At 41.2% G+C, this 13,819-nt stretch overlaps 3 protein-coding genes across 8 annotated transcripts in view; all 3 read right to left on the bottom strand.

The window, feature by feature from the left end:
- LOC131981495 (protocadherin alpha-C2-like) overlaps window positions 1-13,819 on the bottom strand; it is a 131,910-nt gene that overhangs the window by 77,673 nt on the left and 40,418 nt on the right. Inside the window, exon 1 of one of the 6 annotated variants that reach the window (XM_059345801.1) lies at window positions 10,908-13,489. The exons of 4 other annotated variants lie outside the window; for them this stretch is intronic. In XM_059345801.1, coding sequence (XP_059201784.1) covers window positions 10,908-13,283 — 2,376 coding nt within the window. In that variant the 5' untranslated portion in view covers window positions 13,284-13,489. Of the gene's footprint in view, window positions 1-4,123; window positions 6,791-10,907; window positions 13,490-13,819 lie in introns of those variants that run through there. One more of the 6 variants, XM_059345786.1, reaches the window with a different exon arrangement.
- LOC131982174 (protocadherin alpha-6-like) lies at window positions 13-2,874 on the bottom strand. Its single transcript, XM_059346769.1, has 2 exons — window positions 730-2,874; window positions 13-21 (listed from the first exon to the last, which is right to left on the bottom strand). The coding sequence occupies exons 1-2, from the start codon at window positions 2,440-2,442 to the stop codon at window positions 13-15; spliced, it is 1,722 nt and encodes a 573-aa protein (XP_059202752.1). The 5' UTR covers window positions 2,443-2,874.
- On the bottom strand, window positions 7,011-10,702 carry LOC131981496 (protocadherin alpha-8-like). The gene has a single exon (XM_059345806.1). It carries the CDS (start codon window positions 10,152-10,154, stop codon window positions 7,506-7,508), a length of 2,649 nt encoding a protein of 882 aa, XP_059201789.1. The 5' UTR covers window positions 10,155-10,702; the 3' UTR covers window positions 7,011-7,505.

Here is a 13,819-nt window from a genome sequence, read left to right as displayed (position 1 = left end):
GCACACTTGAGATTACACAGCCTATAATAACGAACACATTTTTGAACATCAATACAATACTAAGAATGACATACGGCATTGAACTGTTTACCATTGTTGAAAAGGTATATATATATATATATGGACAACCAGGAACTTGGTTCATGACGTCCCACAACCAACATTCAAAAGCTATTCTCAAACAAAATAACCTGAGTCAGCAAAAACTATCACAACTGTTCTCCACTCCATTGAATCATAATTCTGATAGTGTGCAATCAACGACATGATGGATGTTGTTTATTGAATTTAGTATCTAACAGTTAACATGTTGTTGAATACTCTATTGCCCCCAGACATCTATTTATGTAGAAGGTATTGTGATAAAAAGAAAAAATGTTAACTGGCGCACGATGTCAAAATAAGTAAACGGTTTTAATGTATTTCGAGAGCTGTACACGCGCGCGATTTGGTCCAAAGTGTAAAGTTCTAATCAGTTTTAACGAATGTGTCGTAATGATCCGGGTTTTTTTGGGCGTGTAGCTTTAGATAGATATGATTGGCTGTTGTAACGTACGCTTGACTAAAAAAACAAACAACAACGAAAAAATAAGATTGATGCCAGAGAAGCAAACTCATGGCCAACATTAAACCTGCAAAGATATAAAATGTATTTTTTTTTTAACTCTGGAAGGTGTAAGAGCCAACAACTCAACGAAATAAAAAATAATTAAGTTTGTAAGGTCTTACCTTCTCTTTATTGGGTAAAGTCTGAGTTCTGGTAAAAGTGTCTCCCCCGTTAATACTGATCAGTTCAGCATCTGCTGGCGGAAACGGTGCGGGGAAAACCACTACGTCACTCTTCAGTGTGTCTGAGCTGAAACACACGTCATACTGCTGAGTAGCCTTGGAGTAAGACCAGCTCCCGTCAGGGTGGGTGGTGATCATTGGGGCGCTGTACCTGCTGAAACTGCCGTCTGTCCTGTGGCATTTGACAGCTATTAAACTGATGAGGCTCAGCAGAAAGATGACTGACACCGACACTATGGCGATCAGCAGATACAGGTTCAAGTCAGAGAAGCTGTCCTCCTTTATGGGCACATGTCTGAACTGAGTCTGGATGTCAGCTGTGCTTTCAACCACCACCACATCAATAGACACAGTAGCTGACAAGGAGGGTTCTCCGTTATCAGAAACCAAGACCACCAAGGGGTGAGTTTTCAGGTCATTGTCACTCATTCTCCTCTTAGTCCTGATTTCTCCGGTGCTGGTTCCGATCCGGAAGAGGTTGTTTCCTTTGGGCTCAGAGAGGTGATAAGAAAGCAGCGCATTGTATCCAGAGTCTGCGTCTACAGCCCTGATCTTTGCCACAAAGTATCCCGCTTCAGCAGAATAGGGGATGCTCTCACTGTTAACGGAGCCGTGCTCAGAATAGGGCGCGAGGATTGTTGGGTTGTTGTCATTTTCATCCAGAATTAAAACGTTGACAGTCACGTTGCTTCTGAGCGGAGGAACACCAGAGTCTGTGGCCTGAACTTTAAACTGAAACGTTTTTAACTCCTCATAGTTAAAAGACTGTAGGCTGACTATATCTCCTGTCTCTGAGTTGATGTTTACCATAGTGGAGAGAGGCAATGAGTTACTGTTACTCTGTAAAAATGAATAGCTCACGCGACCATTTTCATCGACGTCAGCATCAACTGCTGAAACTGTTTTAATTACTGCTCCTACTGGACTGTTTTCTTTCACATACACATTAACAATGTTTTCTGTGAATAGAGGTTTATTATCATTTACATCTGAGACGTGTACATTAATAACGCTCGTGCTGGAGAGAGGTGGGCTGCCCTCATCAGTAGCAGTGATGCTGATATTATATTGAGGTGCGCTCTCTCTATCAAGAGGACCGTCCACCGCCAAAGAATAGTAATTTTTGTAGTTTGACTCCAATTTAAAAGGAACGTTATTGGAAATTTTACAGTTCACCATCCCATTTTTTCCTCCGTCTTTATCAAACACTGAAACAAGAGCTATGGCAGTACCAATGGACGCATCTTCTTTGACTGCATTTAACAGAGATGTCACTGAAATTTCAGGAGCATTGTCATTGACGTCGAGAACTTCAATCAATAATTTAGCATGTGAGGTCATTGGTGAGGAAGCACCATCGCTGGCTTGAACTCGAATCTCAAAAGCATTGTTTTCTTCAAAGTCAATAATCTTTTTATTTGTTACAGTCCCAGTTTTTTCGTCTATCGCAAACAGATCTGTTTTCGTCACACGGTCTATTTTACTAAAGGAGTACAATATGTTTCCATTGGGGCCTGCATCCAAGTCGGTAGCATTTAACGTTATTATCGATGTTCCTATCTTGGAGTTTTCATGCACACTGGCCTTATACAGTGTTTGACTGAATACAGGAGGATTATCATTGATGTCCAAGACATTAATTATAATTATCATAGTGCCTGATTTGGCAGGAGTCCCTCCATCTATGGCGGTTAGGGTGAGTCGAATCACAGACTGTTTTTCTCTGTCTAAAACTTTCTGGAGCAGTAATTCAGCGGTAACTATTTCCCCTTTATGTGTAGTGAGAGAGAAGTGTTCATTTTGGCTGAGCTTGTAGCTATTTACAGTGTTTTTACCGACGTCTGCATCGTGAGCTCGTTGCAAGGGGAATTTTGCCCCTGCTGCTGTACTCTCACTTATATTAATTACCTGTGGCGTGCTGATAAATGACGGGGAATTATCATTCACATCCAAAATTATGACTTCAATTCGGTACAATTTTAAAGGATTATTAATTACTGCTTCTACGCCAAGAGAACATTTTGGTTCAGCGCCGCAGAGTTCCTCTCGATCTATTCTCTCGTTAACGTACAGGGCACCAGTTTTAAGATTTACCTCGAAATATTTCCTCTTTGATCCAGCAACGATCTGAAACATGCGGGACTCCAAATCCTGGACATTGATGTTCAGATCTTTAGCGATATTTCCGACAACAGTCCCCAGATTTACCTCCTCTGAGACGGAGTAAGAGAGCTGCCCAGACACCGCTTCCCAGTAACAATCCAGCAGCACGACCAAGAGATATATCCACACAGAGCTAGTTTTCCTCGGCAAATGCATCATTCCTTCCATTGAGGAGCATGTAGGCACATATGTACAATTCGCCACAAAAAGCAAGAAATCGATATCAGGAAATATATATTCCAAACAAATAATCGAGCATTCTCACGACTAAACACCACGATCGTTCTTTGTCGTCCGAGCTCTCTTTGTAACAAAGCCTACTGATGCATCATCCGCTGAATCTGGGAGGAGCCCGAAGCGACCAAAGAGACCGTCCAAATGTGATGGTCTGCAGTGTCCCCATGTGGACATATGTCATAACTACGTGCTATCAAACAATCATTGAACAGTGGAAAAGATTCTCATTTCCCGAGTCACATTAAACGATTCTAAATCACAAGGTCCAAACGTATTATGGGCGATTTATCTCACTGATGATTGAATTTTCAACTACATGACTTAATTTTTCCCCAGAATATGGTTTCATTTGGAAACTAACTGAAAATAGAAGCAAGAGACTTTTCATAGTGAGATGAAGTTATTTGATGTGGTGAATAGAGAAATGCACCCTCCGTTCTAAACACAAAGGCTAAGTGAGTCCAATGGTTGCAAAGACAGTTTTCTTTCATAATATAATAAGTAACCTATTGTTCAACAGTTAATAAATGTTTCGCTATTAATTTATGACCGATTTACAGTGTAATACTGTTTGGCTTGCATTCTTTTGTGGTGTCTGCAAGCAAAACGCAAGTTCATAAAGTTGCATTCAGCACCATGGATAGCGACTCATGTTTCAATGTGAATCAGCAGCATAATCTAAATGAAGTTAGAAAATGATCAATACATTTACAGCCGATTATAGTTTTTCATATCTGCATACAAACTCTCCAACTTTTATCTATTTTATATGACTTTAGTAATACATCAAAGGGGAGTGTACATTACACGACGAACGATCGACTGCTGGCGCTAGCCACTTAAAAATAAAGCACATGAAACTGCCCCGTAAATCAACTAAATATCTATCAATAGAAAAGGTGTAGTGATTGGTATGGTGTATTTAATCTCTTACCTTATCTTTGTTGGGTAAAGTTTGAGTTCTGGTAAAAGTGTCTCCTCCGTTAATACTGATCAGTTCCGCATCTACAGGCGGAAACGGTGCGGGGAAAACCACTACGTCACTCTTCAGTGTGTCTGAGCTGAAACACACGTCATACTGCTGAGTAGACTTGGAGTAAGACCAGCTCCCGTCAGGGTGGGTGGTGATCATTGGGGCGCTGTACCTGCTGAAACTGCCGTCTGTCCTGTGGCATTTGACAGCTATTAAACTGATGAGGCTCAGCAGAAAGATGACTGACACCGACACTATGGCGATCAGCAGATACAGGTTCAAATCAGAGAAGCTGTCCTCCTTTATGGGCACATGTCTGAACTGAGTCTGGATGTCAGCTGTGCTTTCAACCACCACCACATCAATAGACACAGTAGCTGACAGGGAGGGTTCTCCGTTATCAGAAACCAAGACCACCAAGGGGTGAGTTTTCAGGTCATTGTCACTCATTCTCCTCTTAGTCCTGATTTCTCCGGTGCTGGTTCCGATCCGGAAGAGATTGTTTCCTTTGGGCTCAGAGAGGTGATAAGAAAGCAGTGCATTGTATCCAGAGTCTGCGTCTACAGCCCTGATCTTTGCCACAAAGTATCCCGCTTCAGCAGAATAGGGGATGCTCTCACTGTTAACGGAGCCGTGCTCAGAATAGGGCGCGAGGATTGTTGGGTTGTTGTCATTTTCATCCAGAATTAAAACGTTGACAGTCACGTTGCTGCTGAGCGGAGGAACACCAGAGTCTGTGGCCTGAACTTTAAACTGAAACGTTTTTAACTCCTCATAGTTAAAAGACTGCAGGCTGACTATATCTCCTGTCTCTGAGTTGATGTTTACCATAGTGGAGAGAGGCAATGCGTTACTGTTACTCTGTAAAAATGAATAGCTCACGCGACCATTTTCATCGACGTCAGCATCAACTGCTGAAACTGTTTTAATTACTGCTCCTACTGGACTGTTTTCTTTCACATACACATTGACAATGTTTTCTGTGAATAGAGGTTTATTATCATTTACATCTGAGACGTGTACATTAATAACGCTCGTGCTGGAGAGAGGTGGGCTACCCTCATCAGTAGCAGTGATGCTGATATTATATTGAGATGCGCTCTCTCTGTCAAGAGGACCGTCCACCACCAAAGAATAGTAATTTTTATAATTTGACTCCAGTTTAAAAGGAACATTATTCGAGATTTTACAGTTCACCATCCCATTTTTACCTCCGTCTTTATCAAATACTGAGACAAGAGCAATGGCAGTACCAATGGACGCATCTTCTTTGACTGCATTTAACAGAGATGTCACTGAAATTTCAGGAGCATTGTCATTGACGTCTATAACTTCAATCAATAATTTAGCATGTGAGGTTAGAGGAGAAGAAGCTCCATCACTGGCTTGTATTCGAATCTCGAAAGCATTATTCTCTTCAAAGTCAATACTCTTTTTATTTGTTACAGTCCCAGTTTTTTCATCGATAGCAAAAAGATCAGTTTGTTTTCCCTGGTCTATTTCAATAAAGGAATATGATATTTGTCCATTATTACCTTCATCCAAGTCAGTAGCATTTATTGTTATTATCGATGTTCCAATCTTAGCGTTCTCATGCACACTGGCTTTATATAGAGTTTGGCTGAATACAGGAGAGTTGTCATTACTGTCTAAAACATTCACTATAATCGTCATACTGCCTGATTTAGCAGGAGTTCCTCCATCTATGGCAGTTAGTGTGAGTCGAATCACAGATTGTTTTTCTCTATCTAAAACTTTCTGGAGCTGCAATTCGACACTTACACTCTCTCCTTTGTGTGTAACCAAAGAAAAATAATCATTTTGGCTAATCTTGTAAGCATTTACAGTATTTTTACCGACGTCTGCATCTTGAGCTCGTTTTAATAGAAATTTGGTGCCTGCTGTTGTGCTCTCCGTAATATTGATGACCTGTGACGTGCTGAGAAATGACGGGGAATTATCGTTTACATCTAAGATTGTAATTTCAATTCGGTACAGTTTTAAAGGATTATTAATTACTGCTTCTACGCCAAGAGAACATTTTGGCACATCGCCGCAGAGTTCCTCTCGATCTATTCTCTCGTTAACGTACAGGGCACCAGTCTTTAGATTTACCTCGAAATATTTCTTCTTTGATCCAGCAACGATCTGAAACATGCGGGACTCCAAATCCTGGACATTGATGTTCAGATCTTTAGCGATATTTCCGACAACAGTCCCCAGATTTACCTCCTCTGAGACGGAGTAAGAGAGCTGCCCAGACACCGCTTCCCAGTAACAATCCAGCAGCACGACCAAGAGATATATCCACACAGAGCTCGTTCTCCTCGGCAAATGCATCATTCCAAACATCGAGGAACATGTAGGCAAATATGTACAATACGCCACAACAAGCACGAGATCGAGGTCAGGAAATATATATTCCAAACAAATAATCGAGCATTTCAACGACCAAACACCACGATCGTTCTTTGTCGTCCGAGCTCTCTTTGTAACAAAGCCTACTGATGCATCATCCGCTGAATCTGGGAGGAGCCCGAAGCGACCAAAGAGACGGTCTAAATGTGATGGTCTACAGTGTCCCCATGTGGACATATATCATAACTACGTGCTATCAAACAATCAATGAACAGTGGAAAAGATTCTCATTTCCCTAGTAACATTAAGCGATTCTAAATCACAAGGTCCAAAAGTATTATGGGCGATTTATCTCACTGATGATTGAATTTTCAACTACATGACTTAATTGTTCCCCAGAATATGGTTTCATTTGGAAACTAACTGAAAATAGAAGCAAGAGACTTTTCATAATGAGATGAAGTTATTTGATGTGGTGAATAGAGAAATGCACCCTCCGTTCTAAACACAAAGGCTAAGTGAGTCCAATGGTTGCAAAGACAGTTTTCTTTCATAATATAATAAGTAACCTATTGTTCAACAGTTAATAAATGTTTCGCTATTCATTTATGAGCGATTTACAGTGTAATACTGTTTGGCTTGCATTCTTTTGTGGTGTCTGCAAGCAAAACGCAAGTTCATAAAGTTGCATTCAGCACCATGGATAGCGACTCATGTTTCAATGTGAATCAGCAGCATAATCTAAATGAAGTTAGAAAATGATCAATACATTTACAGCCGATTATAGTTTTTCATATCTGCATACAAACTCTCCAACTTTTATCTATTTGATATGACTTTAGTAATACATCAAAGGGGAGTGTACATTACACGACGAACGATCGACTGCTGGCGCTAGCCACTTAAAAATAAAGCACATGAAACTGCCCCGTAAATCAACTAAATATCTATCAATAGAAAAGGTGTAGTGATTGGTATGGTGTATTTAATCTCTTACCTTATCTTTGTTGGGTAAAGTTTGAGTTCTGGTAAAAGTGTCTCCTCCGTTAATACTGATCAGCTCCGCGTCTACAGGTGGAAACTGTGCGGGGAAAACCACTACGTCACTCTTCAGTGTGTCTGAGCTGAAACACACGTCATACTGCTGAGTAGACTTGGAGTAAGACCAGCTCCCGTCAGGGTGGGTGGTGATCATTGGGGCGCTGTACCTGCTGAAACTGCCGTCTGTCCTGTGGCATTTGACAGCTATTAAACTGATGAGGCTCAGCAGAAAGATGACTGACACCGACACTATGGCGATCAGCAGATACAGGTTCAAATCAGAGAAGCTGTCCTCCTTTATGGGCACATGTCTGAACTGAGTCTGGATGTCAGCTGTGCTTTCAACCACCACCACATCAATAGACACAGTAGCTGACAGGGAGGGTTCTCCGTTATCAGAAACCAAGACCACCAACGGGTGCGTTTTCAGGTCATTGTCACTCATTCTCCTCTTAGTCCTGATTTCTCCGGTGCTGGTTCCGATCCGGAAGAGGTTGTTTCCTTTGGGCTCAGAGAGGTGATAAGAAAGCAGCGCATTGTATCCAGAGTCTGCGTCTACAGCCCTGATCTTTGCCACAAAGTATCCCGCTTCAGCAGAATAGGGGATGCTCTCACTGTTAACGGAGCCGTGCTCAGAATAGGGCGCGAGGATTGTTGGGTTGTTGTCATTTTCATCCAGAATTAAAACATTTACAGTCACGTTGCTGCTGAGCGGAGGAACACCAGAGTCTGTGGCCTGAACTTTAAACTGAAACGTTTTTAACTCCTCATAGTTAAAAGACTGCAGGCTGACTATATCTCCTGTCTCTGAGTTGATGTTTACCATAGTGGAGAGAGGCAATGAGTTACTGTTACTCTGTAAAAATGAATAGCTCACGCGACCATTTTGATCGATATCAGCATCAATTGCAGAAACTGTTTTAATTACTGCTCCTACTGGACTGTTTTCTTTCACATAGATATTAATAATGTTTTCTGTGAATAGAGGTTTATTATCATTTACATCTGAGACGTGTACATTAATAACGCTCGTGCTGGAGAGAGGTGGGCTGCCCTCATCAGTAGCAGTGATGCTGATGTTATATTGAGATGCGCTCTCTCTGTCAAGAGGACCGTCCACCACCAAAGAATAGTAATTTTTATAATTTGACTCCAATTTAAAAGGAACATTATTCGAGATTTTACAGTTCACCATCCCATTTTTTCCTCCGTCTTTATCAAACACTGAAACAAGAGCTATGGCAGTACCAATGGACGCATCTTCTTTGACTGCATTTAACAGAGATGTCACTGAAATTTCAGGAGCATTGTCATTGACGTCTATAACTTCAATCAATAATTTAGCATGTGAGGTTAGAGGAGAAGAAGCTCCATCACTGGCTTGTACTCGAATCTCAAAAGCATTATTCTCTTCAAAGTCGATATTCTTTTTATTTGTTACAGTTCCAGTTTGTTCGTCTATAGCAAACAGATCCGTTTGTTTCCCTCGGCCTACTTCACTGAATGAATATAACACTTTTCCATTTGGACCAGCATCTAAATCAGTCGCATTTATTGTAATTATCGATGTTCCAATCTTAGCGTTCTCGTGTACACTGGCTTTATATAGAGTTTGGCTGAATACAGGAGGATTATCATTTATATCTAACACATTGACTATTATCGTCATACTGCCAGATTTAGCAGGAGTTCCTCCGTCAATGGCAGTTAGTGTGAGTCGAATCACAGACTGTTTTTCTCTGTCCAAAACTTTCTGGAGCTGCAATTCGACACTTACACTCTCTCCTTTATGCGTAACTAGAGAGAAGTGCTCATTTTGGCTCAGTTTGTAGCTATTTACAGTGTTTTTACCGACGTCTGCATCGTGAGCTGGATGCAGAGGAAATTTTACCCCTGCTGCTGTGCTCTCCGTAATATTCAATAGCTGTGACTTTCCGAGAAATGAGGGGGAATTATCATTTACATCCAAGATGATAATTTCAATTCGGTACAGTTTCAACGGATTATTAATAACTGCTTCTACACTTAGCGAACATTTTGGTTCATCGCCGCAGAGTTCCTCTCGATCTATTCTCTCGTTAACGTACAGGGCACCAGTTTTTAGATTTACCTCGAAATATTTTTTCTTTGATCCAGCAACGATCTGAAACATGCGGGACTCCAAATCCTGGACATTGATGTTAAGATCTTTAGCGATATTTCCGACAACAGTCCCCAGATTTACCTCCTCTGAGACGGAGTAAGAGAGCTGCCCAGACACCGCTTCCCAGTAACAATCCAGCAGCACGACCAAGAGATATATCCACACAGAGCTCGTTCTCCTCGGCAAATGCATCATTCCTTTCATCGAGATTGTGCATGCAGGCAAATATGTACAACACGCCACAACAAGCACGAGATCGAGGTCAGGAAATATATATTCCAAACAAATAATCGAGCATTGCAACGACCAAACACCACGATCGTTCTTTGTCGTCCGAGCTCTCTTTGTAACAAAGCCTACTGATGCATCATCCGCTGAATCTGGGAGGAGCCCGAAGCGACCAAAGTGACCGTCCAAATGTGATGGTCTACAGTGTCCCCATGTGGACATATGTCATAACTACGTGCTATCAAACAATCATTGAACAGTGGAAAAGATTCTCATTTCCCGAGTCACATTAAACGATTCTAAATCACAAGGTCCAAAAGTATTATGGGCGATTTATCTCACTGATGATTACATTTTTACACTACATGACTTAATTTTTCCCCAGAATATGGTTTCATTTGGAAACTAACTGAAAATAGAAGCAAAAGACTTATCATAGTGAGATGAAGTTATTTGATGTGGCGAATAGAGAAATGCACCCTCCGTTCTAAACACAAAGGCTAAGTGAGTCCAATGGTTACAAAGACAGTTTTCTTTCGTTATAGAATAAGTAACCTATTGTTCAACAGTTAATAAATGTTTCGCCATTCATTTATAACCGATTTACAATGTAATACTGTTTGGCTTGCATTCTGTTGTGGTGTCTGCAAGCAAAACGCAAGTTCATAAAGTTGCATTCAGCACCATGGATAGCGACTCATGTTTCAATTTGAATCAGCAGCATAATCTAAATGAAGTTAGAAAATGATCAATACATTTATTGCATATTATAGTCTTTCATATCTGCATACAAACTCTCCAACTTTGATCTATTTAATATGGCTTTAGTAATACCTCAAAGGGGAGTGTACATTACACGACGAAAGATCGACTGCTGCCGCTAGCCACTTAAAAATAAAACACATAAAACTGCCCCATAAAACAACTAAATATCTATCAATATAAGTGATTGGTATGGTGTATTTAATCTCTTACCTTATCTTTGTTGGGTAAGGTCTGAGTTCTGGTAAAAGTGTCTCCTCCGTTAATACTGATCAGCTCCGCATCTACAGGCGGAAACGGTGCGGGGAAAACCACTACGTCACTCTTCAGTGTGTCTGAGCTGAAACACACGTCATACTGCTGAGTAGACTTGGAGTAAGACCAGCTCCCGTCAGGGTGGGTGGTGATCATTGGGGCGCTGTACCTGCTGAAACTGCCGTCTGTCCTGTGGCATTTGACAGCTATTAAACTGATGAGGCTCAGCAGAAAGATGACTGACACCGACACTATGGCGATCAGCAGATACAGGTTCAAATCAGAGAAGCTGTCCTCCTTTATGGGCACATGTCTGAACTGAGTCTGGATGTCAGCTGTGCTTTCAACCACCACCACATCAATAGACACAGTAGCTGACAGGGAGGGTTCTCCGTTATCAGAAACCAAGACCACCAAGGGGTGAGTTTTCAAGTCATTGTCACTCATTCTCCTCTTAGTCCTGATTTCTCCGGTGCTGGTTCCGATCCGGAAGAGGTTGTTTCCTTTGGGCTCAGAGAGGTGATAAGAAAGCAGCGCATTGTATCCAGAGTCTGCGTCTACAGCCCTGATCTTTGCCACAAAGTATCCCGCTTCAGCAGAATAGGGGATGCTCTCACTGTTAACGGAGCCGTGCTCAGAATAGGGCGCGAGGATTGTTGGGTTGTTGTCATTTTCATCCAGAATTAAAACGTTGACAGTCACGTTGCTGCTGAGCGGAGGAACACCAGAGTCTGTGGCCTGAACTTTAAACTGAAACGTTTTTAACTCCTCATAGTTAAAAGACTGCAGGCTGACTATATCTCCTGTCTCTGAGTTGATGTTTACTATGGTCGAGAGAGGTAATGAGTTGCTATTATTTTCGACTATTGAATAGCTCACCTGGGCATTTTGATCAACATCTGCATCAACAGCAGTTATTTGTTTTAGAACAGCTCCAACCGGACTGTTTTCTTTTAAATAGACATTGATCATTGTGTCTGAAAAACGAGGCGAGTTGTCATTGACATCGGAAACATAAACCGTAATATCACGCGTGCTCGTGAGAGCAGGAGTTCCATCATCTGTAGCTGTAATAGTGACATTATAATGTGAAGCTGTCTCCCTATCTAGCTGCCCGTCTACTACCAAAGAAAAATAGTTTTTATAATTTGTTTCTAATTTAAAGGGGCTGTCATTTTTAATATCACAATGTACTGCTCCATTTTTACCTCCATCTCTGTCCAGGACTGACACAAGTGCCACAGCAGTACCTATTTTTGCATCCTCCTTCACTCTGTTCATTAATGATGTTACAGATATTTCAGGAATATTGTCATTTAAATCTACTACTTCTATTAGTACTTTGCACTGTGCTGCCATTTGAGGAGAGCCTTTGTCACTAGCTTGCACACGGATTTCAAAAGCCGGATGCTCTTCAAAGTCAATATTTCCCTTAACTGTCAATAAACCCGTGTGCTCATCAATTTGAAATATTTCTAAAACATGGTCTTGATCTTTGCTGCTCAGTGAATATGAAATGTCCCCGTTTGGCCCGTCATCAGCGTCTGTTGCCGTTACTGTTAAGACTGAAGTACCAAGCGGCACGTTTTCAGTAACACTTGTTTTATACAATGGCTTTGTAAAGATTGGAGTGTTGTCATTATTGTCCAAGACATTGATTATTATCTCCGATGTTCCAGATTTCGGAGGTGTTCCTCCGTCTACAGCAGTCAGTGTGAGTTTAATTACAGACTGTTTTTCTCGGTCTAAGGGTTTCTGGAGGACTAGCTCAGCAGATACACTATCTCCTTTGTTTACCGATAATGAAAAATGTTCGTTTTGGTTTAGCTTGTACGTGTTGATGCCATTTTTTCCTACATCTGCATCATAAGCCGACAACACAAGGAATTTAGTTCCAGGTAGTGTGCTTTCAGCTATCTCAATGCTCTGCGATTTTGCACTGAAAATGGGATAATTGTCATTGACATCTAGAATATTTATTTCTAAGCGATAAAGCTTCAGTGGAGCATTTATCACAGCCTCTACGCTCACTGTGCATTTCGTTGCCTTCGCACAGAGCTCCTCTCTGTCTATTCTGTTATTGACAAAAAGAACACCAGTCTTTAGGTTTACCTCGAAAAATGTTCTCTTCGATCCGGTAACAATCTGAAACATACGAGACTCCAGATCATCGATACTGAGGTTTAGATCCTTGGCTATATTTCCTACAGAAGTCCCCGTATTCACCTCTTCTGATATGGAGTAGGAGAGCTGCCCCGACACCGCTTCCCAGTAACAATCCAGCAGCACAAATAACACGTATGCAACCACAGAACTCCTGTTAATTGAAGACATAATCCAGTCCGATGTGAAACCAACATAGAAACAAGTCTAATTGATGTCGAGTATTGAGCGAAACTGCTCCTTTTTTCCCTACAATTTGTCCACAATTCAGAAAACGTCCCAACCTTCTCGCTGTGTTTCTGCGTCTCTTTGTGTCACAGCCCAACAAGACAGCATCACGCTCTTTAACTGGGAGGGGTCTCGAGATTTAAATACGTCCCGCTCTGTGTTATGGTCTACAGTGCCACCCTGTGGCCGTGTGGACTAATCACATTACAAAGCAGCTAAAACCAGTGTGACATTACACAAACAATCTCTTTTTGATGCTCACCACAAAATTGACTATTTTAAAACTACCCGAAGCCATGAAACATAAGGTAGCCTTTGATTTAACTGGTCTTATTTTCTGGTAATATGCAATGTTTATTTGAAAATAAGGGTAATCTTGTCTATTTGGGATTGGCATATTCATGCCTTTGACTGAAATATAGACCTGACAATACTATACAATTGAAACAAACTGAAAGAATTCGCTAAAAAAAATAAGG

Source organism: Centropristis striata, chromosome 12 (genome assembly GCF_030273125.1).
Source record: "Centropristis striata isolate RG_2023a ecotype Rhode Island chromosome 12, C.striata_1.0, whole genome shotgun sequence".
Taxonomy (NCBI): domain Eukaryota; kingdom Metazoa; phylum Chordata; class Actinopteri; order Perciformes; family Serranidae; genus Centropristis; species Centropristis striata.
This window is presented reverse-complemented; position numbering and strand designations above follow the sequence as displayed.

What these genes read in the sequence shown, in the direction of transcription:
- LOC131982174 (XM_059346769.1), bottom strand. Translation starts at nt 2,442, where the DNA reads ATGATAATTATAATTAATGTCTTGGACATCAATGATAATCCTCCTGTA.
- LOC131981496 (XM_059345806.1), bottom strand. Translation starts at nt 10,154, where the DNA reads ATGTCCACATGGGGACACTGTAGACCATCACATTTGGACGGTCACTTT.